At 64.6% G+C, this 12281-nt stretch overlaps 1 protein-coding gene across 5 annotated transcripts in view; it reads right to left on the reverse strand.

Moving 5' to 3' along the window:
• SH3TC1 (SH3 domain and tetratricopeptide repeats 1) overlaps positions 1-7075 on the reverse strand; it is a 31918-nt gene extending 24843 nt beyond the window's left edge. Inside the window, exons 1-3 of one of the 5 annotated variants that reach the window (XM_078068336.1) lie at positions 6872-7066; positions 1940-2153; positions 349-423 (exon numbers count right to left, since the gene is read on the reverse strand). In XM_078068336.1, the coding sequence (XP_077924462.1) occupies positions 349-423; positions 1940-2105 (241 nt within the window). In that variant the 5' untranslated portion in view covers positions 2106-2153; positions 6872-7066. Of the gene's footprint in view, positions 1-348; positions 424-1939; positions 2154-6871 lie in introns of those variants that run through there. The other 4 variants (XM_036102445.2, XM_078068339.1, XM_078068337.1 and 1 more) reach the window with 4 other exon arrangements.
• Positions 7076-12281: the final 5206 nt, after the last annotated feature.

Raw genomic sequence — 12281 nt, forward strand, 5'->3', positions numbered from 1 at the left:
CCACATCCCACCTGTGACCCCTCCCCAAGAGTCTCACTTCCCCCACATGTGGCCCAGCCTCCAGGGCAGTCAACTCCGGCCTTCAGGCCCCAAGCAGAAAGGCAGAGTCCTGGGCCCTGCACCCCAGCGGGGCCGAGTCAGAGTCTGGGTGTAGGACCTGGCCATCTGCACTTTACCAGCCTCCCCTCAGCGATCCCCAGGAGGGAGGTCTGGGGACCAGGCATTCCTGAACCCGCAGTCCAGGGCACAGTCGAGGCTGGAGGGAAGGGGGCACGCCCAGGGACCCCACATTCACAGCCCTTCCCAGACTGAACCCTGCTGCACATTGGGGTACCCACGGACATCTACCTGTGGGGTACGTGCCCATCTGGCCAGGAGGGGCCCCAGCAGCCGGCCCGGAGCCCCCAGGGGGAGGACTGGCATCTGTAATAAAGCAGGGTTGTGGGATCAAGGTCAGAACAGGCAACTCTCAGCCGTGCGGGCACAAAGCCCCTGATATTTCTGGAACAAAAGAGGTGTGTCCACACCCACACAAACCACTGACCCCTCGAATTCCCTGCCCCCAGGTCACAAAAGCCCAAGGAGGATGGAGGGGGTGTGAGGTTCTCCCTGTGCTCCAACAGACTACCCCAAGCTTAGAGGCGTCTGAAAACACCACCAGGGTCTTGTGTTGCTGGGCTGGAGTCTGGAAAGGTCTCACTGGCTAAAACCAAGGGTCAGCAGAGTTGCTGCCCCCAGGAGGCTCCACGGGAAGAGTCTGTCTCCAGCTCCCAGAGGCGTCCACCCGTGCCCTCGGCCTGTGGATCTTCCTCCATCTTCCAAGCCGGAAGCCAGGCACCATCAACGTCTCCGATTCTGACCCTGGGCTTATCTTCCCATTTTAGGATTCTTAACCCCATCCACAAAATCACTTTTGCTACACGTCTGGGGACTAGGATGTGGACTTGCTTGGGGGCCACTGTCCTACTGACCACAGAGGGAAGGGGGCGGCCCAGAAGGAACCCTGGGTCTGGGGCAGACAGGGCTGCGTCCTGGTCCTTCTGCACGTCACTCACCGAGGGGGACACGGGCCCTCTCGGCCTTGGGAGGTGTCTCGGGTGCGGCTCACAGCCTGGCAGGATTAGCGAGGCACTCCAGAGTGCAGGGGGCCAGCTGAGGGGGCGCCCCCGGGGGCCGGAGCGGAGGACAGGCTCTGGAACTGGGTGGCAGCTCAGGCCTCTGCTGGCCAGGCAGGCGTCCGACTGCAGGCCCACACCCCATCGTGAGTCGGCACCCACGGGGGCCACCCTGGCCCTTCCTGTCTCCCTCACACCCAGAAGGCCTGAGGCAACAGGTACGAAATGCCTCTAGCTCGCACTATGCACCTCGTGAGGCTTTGTTTCCATCCTCCCAGTGCATCCGTCGTTCACTGATCATTCAAGCATCTACTGAGCTTGTCCTGTGTGCCAAGCCCCAGACCCCACGGGCAGCTAGGCAGGTGGCCTGGAGGAGGGTGCACATGTGAGGACAGGGGAGTCTGGGGGGAGGCCGGAGCCACAGGCTGTCCCGGGCTCAGGGAGGGTCTTCCCCCTCCTTCCCTCGCCTCCAGGGCCCAAGGTCCATGAGATCGCCCAGCCCACCCCTCAGGTTTCCAAGTGGGGAAACTGAGGCCCCAGTCAAGCATTGGCCAGTGACGATCAGGAATCCCAGCCTTGCTTCCGGGCTCGGCCTCATGTGCCCACGGCTCTGGGCTCATCCTCCTCCCACCAGGAAGCGGCCTGGCCACTGGTGCCCTCCCAGGGGAGCGAGGGATGCCCCCTTCTGAGCAATTCCAGGGCTTTCTGTCCTGAGGACATAGCAGGACTGTGGGCGCATGAGGGTTTGTAACAGAGCGGTAAATTCATCGGGGGACAGCCGTGGGCAGCCGGACAGTGGGGTGGACGGCACGCGCTGTACTCACCACCTCCGACAAGCGCCTCGGCCTCCTCGGGCCCTGCTCGCTCCCAGACGACCGATGGGCTCATGACCACTCTCTGGGCCTTGTGGCCGCCGCCACCGCCGCCTCCCGAGGGTGCCGCCGCGGGCCCTCTCCCCTTCGGGGCCGGCTCCTCCGCGGGGCCCTCCATGCCCGGGCGGCGGCCTCAGCGCCGGGGGCTCCGCATACCCGCGGGCCGCTGGGGGAAGAGGACAGGCTGCGGGTCAGCAGGGAGGCCTCCCCGGGAACACAGGCTCCCTGAGGACGCTGCCGCGGGGTTGGGGTGGGAGGAGAGACGGCCTCCCGTTTGCCAGGCGGGCCTCTGCACATCCTTCAGAGCTTTGCTTGTGAGTCAGTCTGTCGCTGCTTCTCCCACTACGACGAGCCCCCGCCGCAGGCTCTTCCCGAGACATGGGCCAGCGCGGGCCCGGTGGAGTGGGCTGGAAGCCGTGCGGGCAGGGGGGCACCCCGCTCCAGCTCACGACCCCCAGGAAGCTGCTCAGAGCCTGACACGTTGTGGCTGCTCGAACGTTCCTGCCAACGCCGGACAAACATGGGGAACAGAGCAGAAGTCCTCGGGGGACACCCTGGCGCCTTGGACGTGAGCAAGCCCACCGCACGTCCTGTCCAGCTAGGGCCACAACAGAGCCCCCCAGAGACACCCATCTAGTTCCGTTTCCCACAAGCACCAGTTCCACTGTGATCCCGTCTTGGGTTCCCAGGAGATCTGTTGCTCCCACCGGAAGAGGCCTGGGCTCCAGCAGGGCCCCCGGAACGCCGTCCCACCCCACAGGTCAAGAAGTGGGCCAGGGTCCAGGCCGCCCAGGGAGGGAAGGTGGCGGACGGCAGGGAAGGAGGAAGTGGCAAGGCAGACGAGGCAGAACAGGCGATGGCTGCCCACCCCGGGGTGCCCTCGGGCCTCCCCCTAAGAGCGGTCATTATGCCTCACGACTTCCTGGGGTCAGAGACGAGAGGCCGTTACAAATGGACGGACCGTGCTCCTGGGGTTGGGGCTTTGTCACCAATCGGGACAAAGAAGAACACAGAGTCCCCTTTCAGATGGGAACGTGGGGTGATGGGTGGGCCGAGAGGGGGGCCAGGGCTGGGGAAGGCGGGGCCAGACCCCCCGCTGCGGCCACAGGGACGGGAGCAGCCTCAGGGACAGAGGAGACAAGGAATGGCCCTGCTCACTCACCCGGAAGGTTGCCAAGAGCACCGCTAGGTCGCACAAACAAGGGAACCCCCTCATTTCGGGCCTCCCTGAGCCCTGATGCTGAGCTCTGAGATTTCAAACCAAACCCAGGACAGGCGGTGGGAATTCCCTCTGCACGGAGCACGCAGGGACAGGCAGGCACCCCCTTCACCCGCTCTCCGGGGCCAACAATGCCAACCGAGAAGCAAGTCAGGCTTCCTCCTGGCCCACCCCCTTTCCTGGCGGATGTTGGGGAGCAGGGCCCCCGCGGCGGACAGAGTTCAGGGGCAGCCATGTGGAGCTCAGAGCCTGGACGGCCCCACCAGCCCCTGGTCCCATCTCCCTCCAGAACCCCAGGGGACTGGACATGGACCCAGGTCCCCAGAACCTGCATGCGCCCCTGCTAGTCTGGGGGCGGGTTCTGTGACGGGCAGCACAGGAGGACGGGGAAGGGGGCTGGGCAGTCAGCAAGGCCCCTGGGGGTGGTGGGAACCACCTGCAGAGCGGCTGACAGGTGGCCATGCACACTGCCAACAGCACGGGGCGTGGGGCGGGGGAGGCAGAACCCGAGACAGCCGGACACCCTGTGTCCTCCTGTCCCCAAAGCCTTTGTGCACCGGACCCCAGCAGGCGTCCCAGGCAGCCAGCTCACCTCCTGGGTTCCCTGGACAGGGACTCCGGGGAGCCTTGGCCCACAGGGGCTTTGCCCGGCCCGCTGCCCCTCGGACCCTTAAATGTCCAGAGTCATCACTGCTGGGGACTGGCAAGGCCGGCTTTTCAGCCCATTAGAAGCCAGGACTGCTCCCACAATCCAAATGAAAAAGAAAAGAGAGAGAGGTAGGAGTGGACCTGGGAGTCGCAGAAGCAGAGCACCCCGTGTTTCTGACAGGAATTCCTCTGGTGCCCCTCCCGTGGCCTTGGGGCCAAACAGCCCCTCACTGCAGAGAAACAGGGGTGAAACGGGCTGTCTGCCCCTCCAGAGGGACCCACAGGCCCTCAGCAGCCCAAGGCCCGCAAGACTTGCAGAAGCGATGCCTCCGGGAGTCCCTACCCCCCCACTCCCAACTGGGACCTGAGTCCCATCCTGAACACCTCGGAGGGGCAGGGGCACAGCCTGGGCGGTGGGGGCAAGGAGGCAAGGAGCACGCAGGGGACCCCCGCTCGGCCAGGCAGCCCCTCTCCTCTCTGGCAGAGCTGCTTGGCCCAGGGAGGGCAGGGAGGGGGCAGGCGGGCGCTGCTCCCTGTTCCAGGGAAGAAGCCACGGCTAAACTGAAGATGCCCAGAACCTTCTCCACGCAGCCTTGTCGAATGGCTCTCATGTCATTCAGGCCCGGGGGCCCCGCACTCCCTGCTCCCCGGGCCCCGTGCTGTCTCCATCCTCGTAAAGCATGAAGACCCCCGCCATTTTTCCGGACACAGCTCCGTGTGGGGCCGCCCTGGCCGGCCCCCCACCGAGCCCAAGCCTATGGTGCTTTCCCTTCTGGCTTCACCCCTGGGATCCCTGCCCTCGCAGCTCCCGCACCACTGGTAGCCGCAGCTGGGTGTCAGGACCCGGATGCACAAGGGCTGCCAGGCCAGCCTGCCATCTCTCTCCTCTTCCCCTCTGACACGCAGGGGTGTTAGCCTCCCTCCCCGCCCGGCACGTCCTCCCCAGCAGGGGCCCCTGCAGCTGGGCATCTCGCAGGACCCTGCCGGGTCTGGTGGCAGCCTGTCGTCCTGCCGGCCTCCGCCCCCGGGTCGGGACTGGCCCATCCCTGTCTGCGTCCAGGGCCCCCCGCGGCCTGCTCCCCACAGCCTCAGGGACAGCTTCCTGAGGAAAGGGAAGGCTTCCTGGGCTCAAAGACCCTCCCACCTGCCCAGTGACGGATGTGCCCGAGCAGGCGGGGCCGCCAGGGACGATCTCAGCGCGGGGCTTCCTAGTCCCAGGCGGAGATGAGGAAGTGGGCCCAATCTGTGCAGGAGAGTTCCCCGCCCCCCGCGGGTTCCTGTAACTGCCCCACTTGGCCTCACAGGCCCCGGGTCCTGCTGTAGACGCAGCTCCCAGGGGGCTGGGAGAGCTCTCCACGCCTCACTCTGCCCTCCTGGAGGGTGAGAGCAAACACCCCTGCCCCACGAGGAGGTCAACGGAGCAAACCGATGGTGCTCCACGATCACAGTTGGCGCTTAATAAATGTGGGTTCCACAGAGGGAGAGGCGGTACCTTCCCAACCCCGGACAGGTTTGGGGGGGTTTGGTCGGAGCACTCACGGGGCTCGTACAGAACCAATACCTTGTGGGCCCATGGAGACCTTGTCCCCTTCACCAAGAAGCACCTCTGGGGAGTTGCCTGGTCACCCCTGGACAGGGGTGAATGGTGTCCCCCCAGATCCTGGCAGCGCAGAAGGTGGCCTTATTTGGAAATGGGGTCTTTGCAGATCTGACTCCTTAGGATGAGGTCACACTGCATGGGGGGCCCTAATCCAGTGACGGTGTCTTGTAAGAGGAGGGACACAGACAGACATGGGGCGGGGGCCACGAGACCACAGAGGCCAGAGGAAGGGATGCGGCCAGGAGCCCGGGAGCGCCTGGAGCCCCGGGAGCTGGAAGAGGCGGGAAGGAGCCTCCCTTGCAGCCAGTTCCCGTCGTTGTGAGCCCCGGGACCCTGTCCATCTGTAACCCCCTACCTTCTCCTTCTCTGCCGGGAGGCGGGGTCCCCCTCACCTCCATCACGGCACTCTGTGAGTCAGTGCACAGCGCCCCATACAGGATGTGTCATTGTCACCAACAGCGCTGTTGACCACCCCACCCAACAGCCACCACCCTGAGGCGCTAACCAAGCACGCCCGTCTAATCTTCCTGATGACGGGGGGAGGGGGCGCCGCTGTGCCCATTTCACAGGCTGGGCGAGCTGCTGCGGGGACTCGGCCCGGCCGGGGGGCACAGATGGGATTCGAACCCACAGGGGCCGAGCCCAGCACTGGAGCCCCTGCCCGTAACGGCACGCACCCCGCCTCCCACCAGGAGTCTGGCCACGGCTCCCAGCACCACCAGCTCCACTAACTGCCACCAACGTTGCTTTGCCACAGACAGAGCTGGGGGGAGCTGGGGCTCCCGGAGGGGTCACTGGAAGCCGGGAGAGGGTCTCAGTGGTGTGCTGGGAGCACGGACCCAGCGCCGGACCTGGCAATACACGTCCTGGGTCCGCGTCCTGCCCTACAACTGTGTGGTTGGTGCCCCTAGTCACGGCGCTCATCCCCAGCCAGTGGATAGGAAAGAGGCCCAGAGATGGTGACCTCAGAGTGGCCAGGTCAGAGCTGCAGAGCCACCCTGGGCTGTCCTGTGGTGTCCCTTGTGGTGTCTGTCCGATGTGGCTTCCCCCCCCAGTGTGGGGGCCCACTCGAGACCCTGACACCCGGACTCGGACTCAGCTCCGCGCCCCATCCAGACCCTGGCATGCGCTCGCTGAGTGCCCACGGGAAGGGGGGTCAACCAAGATCACAGAAGCAAGGGGCTTCATCGGCTGCTGTGGTGTCCTCACGGGCCCCCACAGCCCTCCGGACTCCCCCGACTTCAGCTCTGCTCCCCACTATCCCAAGATGCCAGAGGAGTCTTCAAGAAAGTCAAAGTTGACAGACTAGTCTTAGACCCCACCGTGGGCGGCAGGCCCCGGCTCCGTGGACCATGCCCGCTGGGCCAGTCCTTGTCCCGCCCGCCCCAGCGCTCCCCCCGCCCCCCGCACCCCATACCTGCGTCCCGCTCCTCAGAGGCAACTCCCAGCCCAGAGGATGGGGGGGCGGCGTGGGGGGCAGCAGGACGACAGGCCCCAGGTGGCCGCTCCCGGCTCCTCGCTGGCTGGCCCTGCGGGCCGTCTCAGCTGGCCAGGACAGGCGGCAGCCGCCCACGGTCCGGCTGACTGCACGGCGGCCGCCACCACCCCCTGCTTCCTGCCACACTTCCTCCCTGCGCCGCAGGCCGGCCCGGTGGCGAGAGGCAGGCCCAGTGCGCCTCACGCTGGTCATTAGCTCCTCCCTGGACCGGCTCCAGGCCCGGACGCGCCCGCCCAAGATGGAGACACCCAGGCTCCCGCCCAGTCCCCCCGGATTGGGGAAGTGCCCCAGCTGCCGGCCCCACGGCCCCACCACCCTCTGCTCCGCTCTGCTCCTCTTCCGCTTGGTGCACGCACACACACACGCCACACACAACACTCACACGACACACACGTGCACACATGTGCACACGCACATTCATACGTGACACATACATGTACGCGCACACACTCGCATGATACATCACACACGATGCCCACATCACACTTGCACACACAGGATACACACACATCTTGCACACAGATACACACATACATGCACTCACACACACAACACGCACGCGTGCGCACACACGTACAGACATGTGTGCACCCCTTCCCTTTGCCGAGTGCTGCCCCCGCCCACCGGCCCACCAGGGACAGATGGGGCTCGGGCCACGGGTCCCCCCACCGCTGACTTCCACAGGCTCTGGGACCCACCTGGGACTCGGCTCCCCGGGAGCAGGGACAAGCAGGAAATGAGCTGGGGTTGCAGCCCCGCCCTCCGTGTGCTCTCACGCCCCCCGAGGCAGGGGCCCAGCCCCAGGGATCAGGAGGACAGCGACCCTCTCCTCCGTCCTGTGTGGGGCAGGCCTGGATTACCACCACGAAAAATCTCTAATTCGGCGGTCATGGGACTGTTTTGCAGACAGTGAAACTGAGGTCAGAGAGGTCGTGGGACATGCCCGAGGCCAGTGAGGACTAGAAGAGCCCAGAACTGGGTCTGACAGACACTGAGGCCCCCAGGCCAGGGCACTAAGGGCACCACCACGGACACGTGGGCGACGGCTCTTTGTCACGGGGGAGGGCTGCTGTGCACGCTCGGGATTCCAGCCGCACCCCTGGCCTCGGCCCGCTAGATGCCAGTACCCCCAGCCGTGACCACCCAACACCTCTCCGGACATGAGTCACCCGGCGGCGACGTCGGGCCGAACTGCTGCTCCAGGCTGAGCTGCCTCCAACCTCGGAAGGTGGGGGGGCCCAGCAGGTCACCAGCAGAGCCAGGCCTGACACTCGGGCCCCCACCACGCCCGGCCCGGCCAGGTCCCACTGCACGGAGACCGCACAGACGGAGCCACGGGTCAGGGAGGACGTTTTCACCGTCCCCATGACTGCAGGCCGATTAACGGGGACAACTGGAAGCTACTCGGTGGGTCCCAGGGGACCGGGGGGCCGCAGAGCAAGAGGGGAGGCAGCTTCCACAGCAGCTCTGGCTTCCCACTGGGAGGTGTGGCCGCTCCAAGCCTGGCTGTCCCCTCCGTGGGGTAGGAGTAGCTGTCTCTCTGGAAGGACAGCTGTGATGGTCACTGTGCCAATGTCCTGGGGCTTTGGGGACAAAGCTCCGTGGACTGGGTGCCTTAGAGTGACCGAGGCCTATTCCCTCCCCGTCTGGAGGCCAGAAGTCTAAATCAAGGTGTGGGCAGGGCCACGCTCCCTCTGGAGCCTCCAGGGGGTCCTTCCCATCTCTTCCAGCTCCCGGGCTCCTGGCCACACAGCTCCTGTCACCCGTCACCACCTGGCCACCCTGTGTGGCTCTTCCCTTTCGTATTGTATTTGGGGCCTACCTCATCTCGAGACCCTTACCTTAATTATACCTACAGAGACCCTTTTCCCAAACAAGATCGTGTCTGGAGGTTCCCCTAGATACACCTGTGGGGCTACCATCCCGCCCCATACTCTTAGACACCCGGGGGAGTGGGAAGCAGGCTGAGGACAGGGCAGTTAGTGAACGCGGGTGCCCACCTGCCTGCCCGCCGTGGCTCCCCGCCGTGGCTCCCCTCAGCCTCAGCGACCTGCAGACCTTCGAGGCCCTGTCCTCCTGCCCACCTCTGGGGCAAGGGGGGCCCCTAAACGAGGTCCAGGTGCCCTGTCCTGAAGCTCCTCCCGGGTGCGAGTCCTCAGCACCCCTTCCTCGCAGACACTTGCCCCTCCATCTCTCCACCCTCCTCTGTCCGCCCCAGTTCTGCCTCCAACCTTGCCCAGCTCCCTGTGCCTGTCTTCACAGCCCTGGAAATGGTGATGCCCTACCCCTCGCAAGGACCCGCTGAACCTCAGAAGTTGGATTCCTTGCACCTTCTCTGTAGGCTGGGTGCTCCCCTGCCGTGGCCACTCTCCTGGGCGAGCCTGCCTCCCCCATCCAGACACAAGCGCCCCAGCCCCCCCTTTGCACTGGCACCGGGGACCTGTGGACGCCCACAGATGGGCCCACAGCCTCCTCCGGCCTGCTCACCGGAGAGCAGAGCTCAGGCTGCCCCCCGGGGTGGGAGGTGGGCACCTGCGTCCAAGGACAGCACACCTTGCAGGTCAGCTCTGCCGTGCTGGCCACGCGACCTGGGTGTTTTGGTTTCTCAGAGAAGCCCCGGGGGGGCTCAGATGCTCTTCCGTGGTTTTGCTCTGGGTCCTCACGAGCATTAAACTAGATGCAGAAGTCTCTAGCAGGCCACGTGCAGCCCGTTACCACAGCTACACCTGAATGTTTGTTCATTTTACAAATGCTGAGTGTCTGGGCCTCTCCCGTGGCCGAGGCCCACGACAGCAGGGGACGCATCTACCAGGCAAACGGAGAAAGAGGGACGCGTCCGAAGGTCAGCACCTCCACCAGCGCCCTCCCCGGCCCTGCCGCCCACCCTGCAGCCCGGGGCTGGCTGTGCCACAGCTCGGGGCGGTGGGGGGGGGGGGTGTCCGCAGGCGGAAGCCAGGCACGGGCACTGAGCCCACCCTCTCCAACCTACTGCAGGCCCCTGCTCCTCTCGGCCTCCGTCTTGTGTCTGTGAGCTGGGACCCCGAACTCTTCAGCCCGTGTTCCAGAACCCACGATGTGCAGAACATGAGATGCGTGGCTTTGTTTTTCTGGAAATTGTACTGAAAGAGGCCCCAGATGGGCTCCACATCCATAAAAGGGCCTGGACACATTTCCTCTCCTGGCCATTGTCCCCCGCTGGGGCCCGGACCCTGTATCCTGTTTGTATCCGCAGCTGTGCTCTTGGCCCGAGGCCGGGGCGGTTTCCAAGGGCTTCCCCAACTGTGCCCAGCACTCTGACTCTGCACATCACACACTGACCCCACAGAACGTACCCCAAGTCCACACAGCACACCCCAATCCAGGGCCTCGACTGCACAGAGCACCCCAACTCTGCTCATTGCACCGACCCCACAGAACACACCTCTATCGCAAGTGCCCAATTCTGCACAGTGCACCCCAACTCTAGAGTGTACCCCAATTCTGCAAGTGCACCCCCAAGAGCCTTCCAGAGGAAGAACATGAGCTTTCTAGGTCAGGGGACTTTCCAAACAAGGGTCCCTCCTACAGGGTGGGCAGGGGGCAGGCCCACACAGCCCAGTCCTGAGGCCCTGTGGGAGAGCCTGTCACTCCCTGGGCCTCGCTCTGCCCCGTGCAGACGGCAGTCGGATTTGGGGGACTCTAAGTGCCCCCCACACACCTGCAATAGCCCTGGCGCCTGACACGGTTGTTGTAATAAATTCCAATCGCCACTTGCCAAGAAGATGCTAGATCCAGGGGATACAGCCCTCCTGGCATGAATATTACGGCCATCTGCTGGACCGAGAGGCAGATGGGCGTGGAGGTGGCACCTGTCCAGGGTCACCCAGCCCAAGGGCAGCGCCACCAGCTGGGGGCTCAGGTCCGCCCTCCCATGGCACCTGCAGACAAGCGGCACCTGCACCCAGCTGGGGTCTCAGGTGTCCCCGGCGCCAGAGCAGACGCCCTGACTCCCTAAGGCGTGAGACAAGCAGCCAGGGAAACCACAGCCCGACTCCCAGGAGCTCTGGAGGGCGCGTCCTGTCCGAGTCTGGGGTTTTCTCAGGAATCAGATCCTTGTGTCTTCCAGCACCAAACCCTGATTTTAATTATTTTCAGGTGGCAATTCAGAGAGCAAGAGTTCACCTCCGTCCCTTTTCCCATCACAGGGACCGGCGGATGTTTCACTGAACGGTAAGGGTCGGCGGGTGCTGCCCCGCCGTCCACAGCCAGGCTCCGCGTCCTCAGCGCTCTCCCCTCACGCCCACCTCTCCGGCCAGCCTTTCTCTCCCCCCCGAGGGCGCTGCATAGGAAGCCGACCAAACCACCCGACGGAGGCGCTTTCCCTGGTGGCAGGCACATTTGAGGAAGACGGATGGCTTCTCAGGACAAATGCAAGAGACACATTTTCTAGCCAGTGTGGATGCCGTGGGCACGGCTACCGTCACCCGGGAAAGCATGTGCGTGTGCAGAGGGCCAGGGGCTGACCGCCGCGTACCGGGCACTGGAGCCCACACTCGGGGAGAGGCTGACCCGGCCAGTGTCTTCCCTGCGGCCTCAGGGAGTCATGCAAGGAAACGGAGGTTTGGAGAGCGACAGGGACAAGGACCCCTGGCAGGGCCTCCTCAAGGGGGGGCCCTGACACTCCACACACCCTTAAACACGCACTGCCGCTCCCTGTCTCCCCAGCGTCCTTTGTGTGGAAGACTGTCAAAGGCTTCCTTCAAGATGAATGTGGCCCCAGGTAGCACTGGGAAGTCCCCAAACCGGTTCTGCGTCCTTCCCTTGGGAAAGTCTGCACCTCCGGAGGGGGCCCAGCTGCAGCCCTGAAGCCCCCAGCCAAGCCTTCCGCTGTAACTTCTAGGGCATTCTCAAAAGGTTCAGGGGGCCCCCTCTTCCTCCCTAAATCCAGTCCCTGACAGGCAGAGATTCCCATCCTCGGAGCCCTGAGGCAGCTCCTGCCAGACCCTAGGATCACAGACATGGACCCGGACCCAGCTTGGGCCCAGACCCTAACCCCAGCTCAGACCTGGACCCGGACTCAGACCTGGACCCGGGCTCAGACCCAGACCCCAGCTTGGACCTGGACCCCAGCTCAGACCTGGACCCCGGCTCAGACCTGGACCCTGGACCCCGGCTTGGACCGAACCCTGGCTCGGACCCTGACCCTGGCTCAGTGGGGACGGAGCCCCAGGCTGCGATCCAGAGGCGGGAGGCAGGGGCTGAAGGTTGCCCTCCACCCTCTGCTTATTTTTTATTGTTTAGCCCAGGGGGCAGATAGCAACCATTGGAGTCAAATGAAGACAAAAGGCGA

Source organism: Halichoerus grypus, chromosome 3 (genome assembly GCF_964656455.1).
Source record: "Halichoerus grypus chromosome 3, mHalGry1.hap1.1, whole genome shotgun sequence".
NCBI classification, from domain to species: domain Eukaryota; kingdom Metazoa; phylum Chordata; class Mammalia; order Carnivora; family Phocidae; genus Halichoerus; species Halichoerus grypus.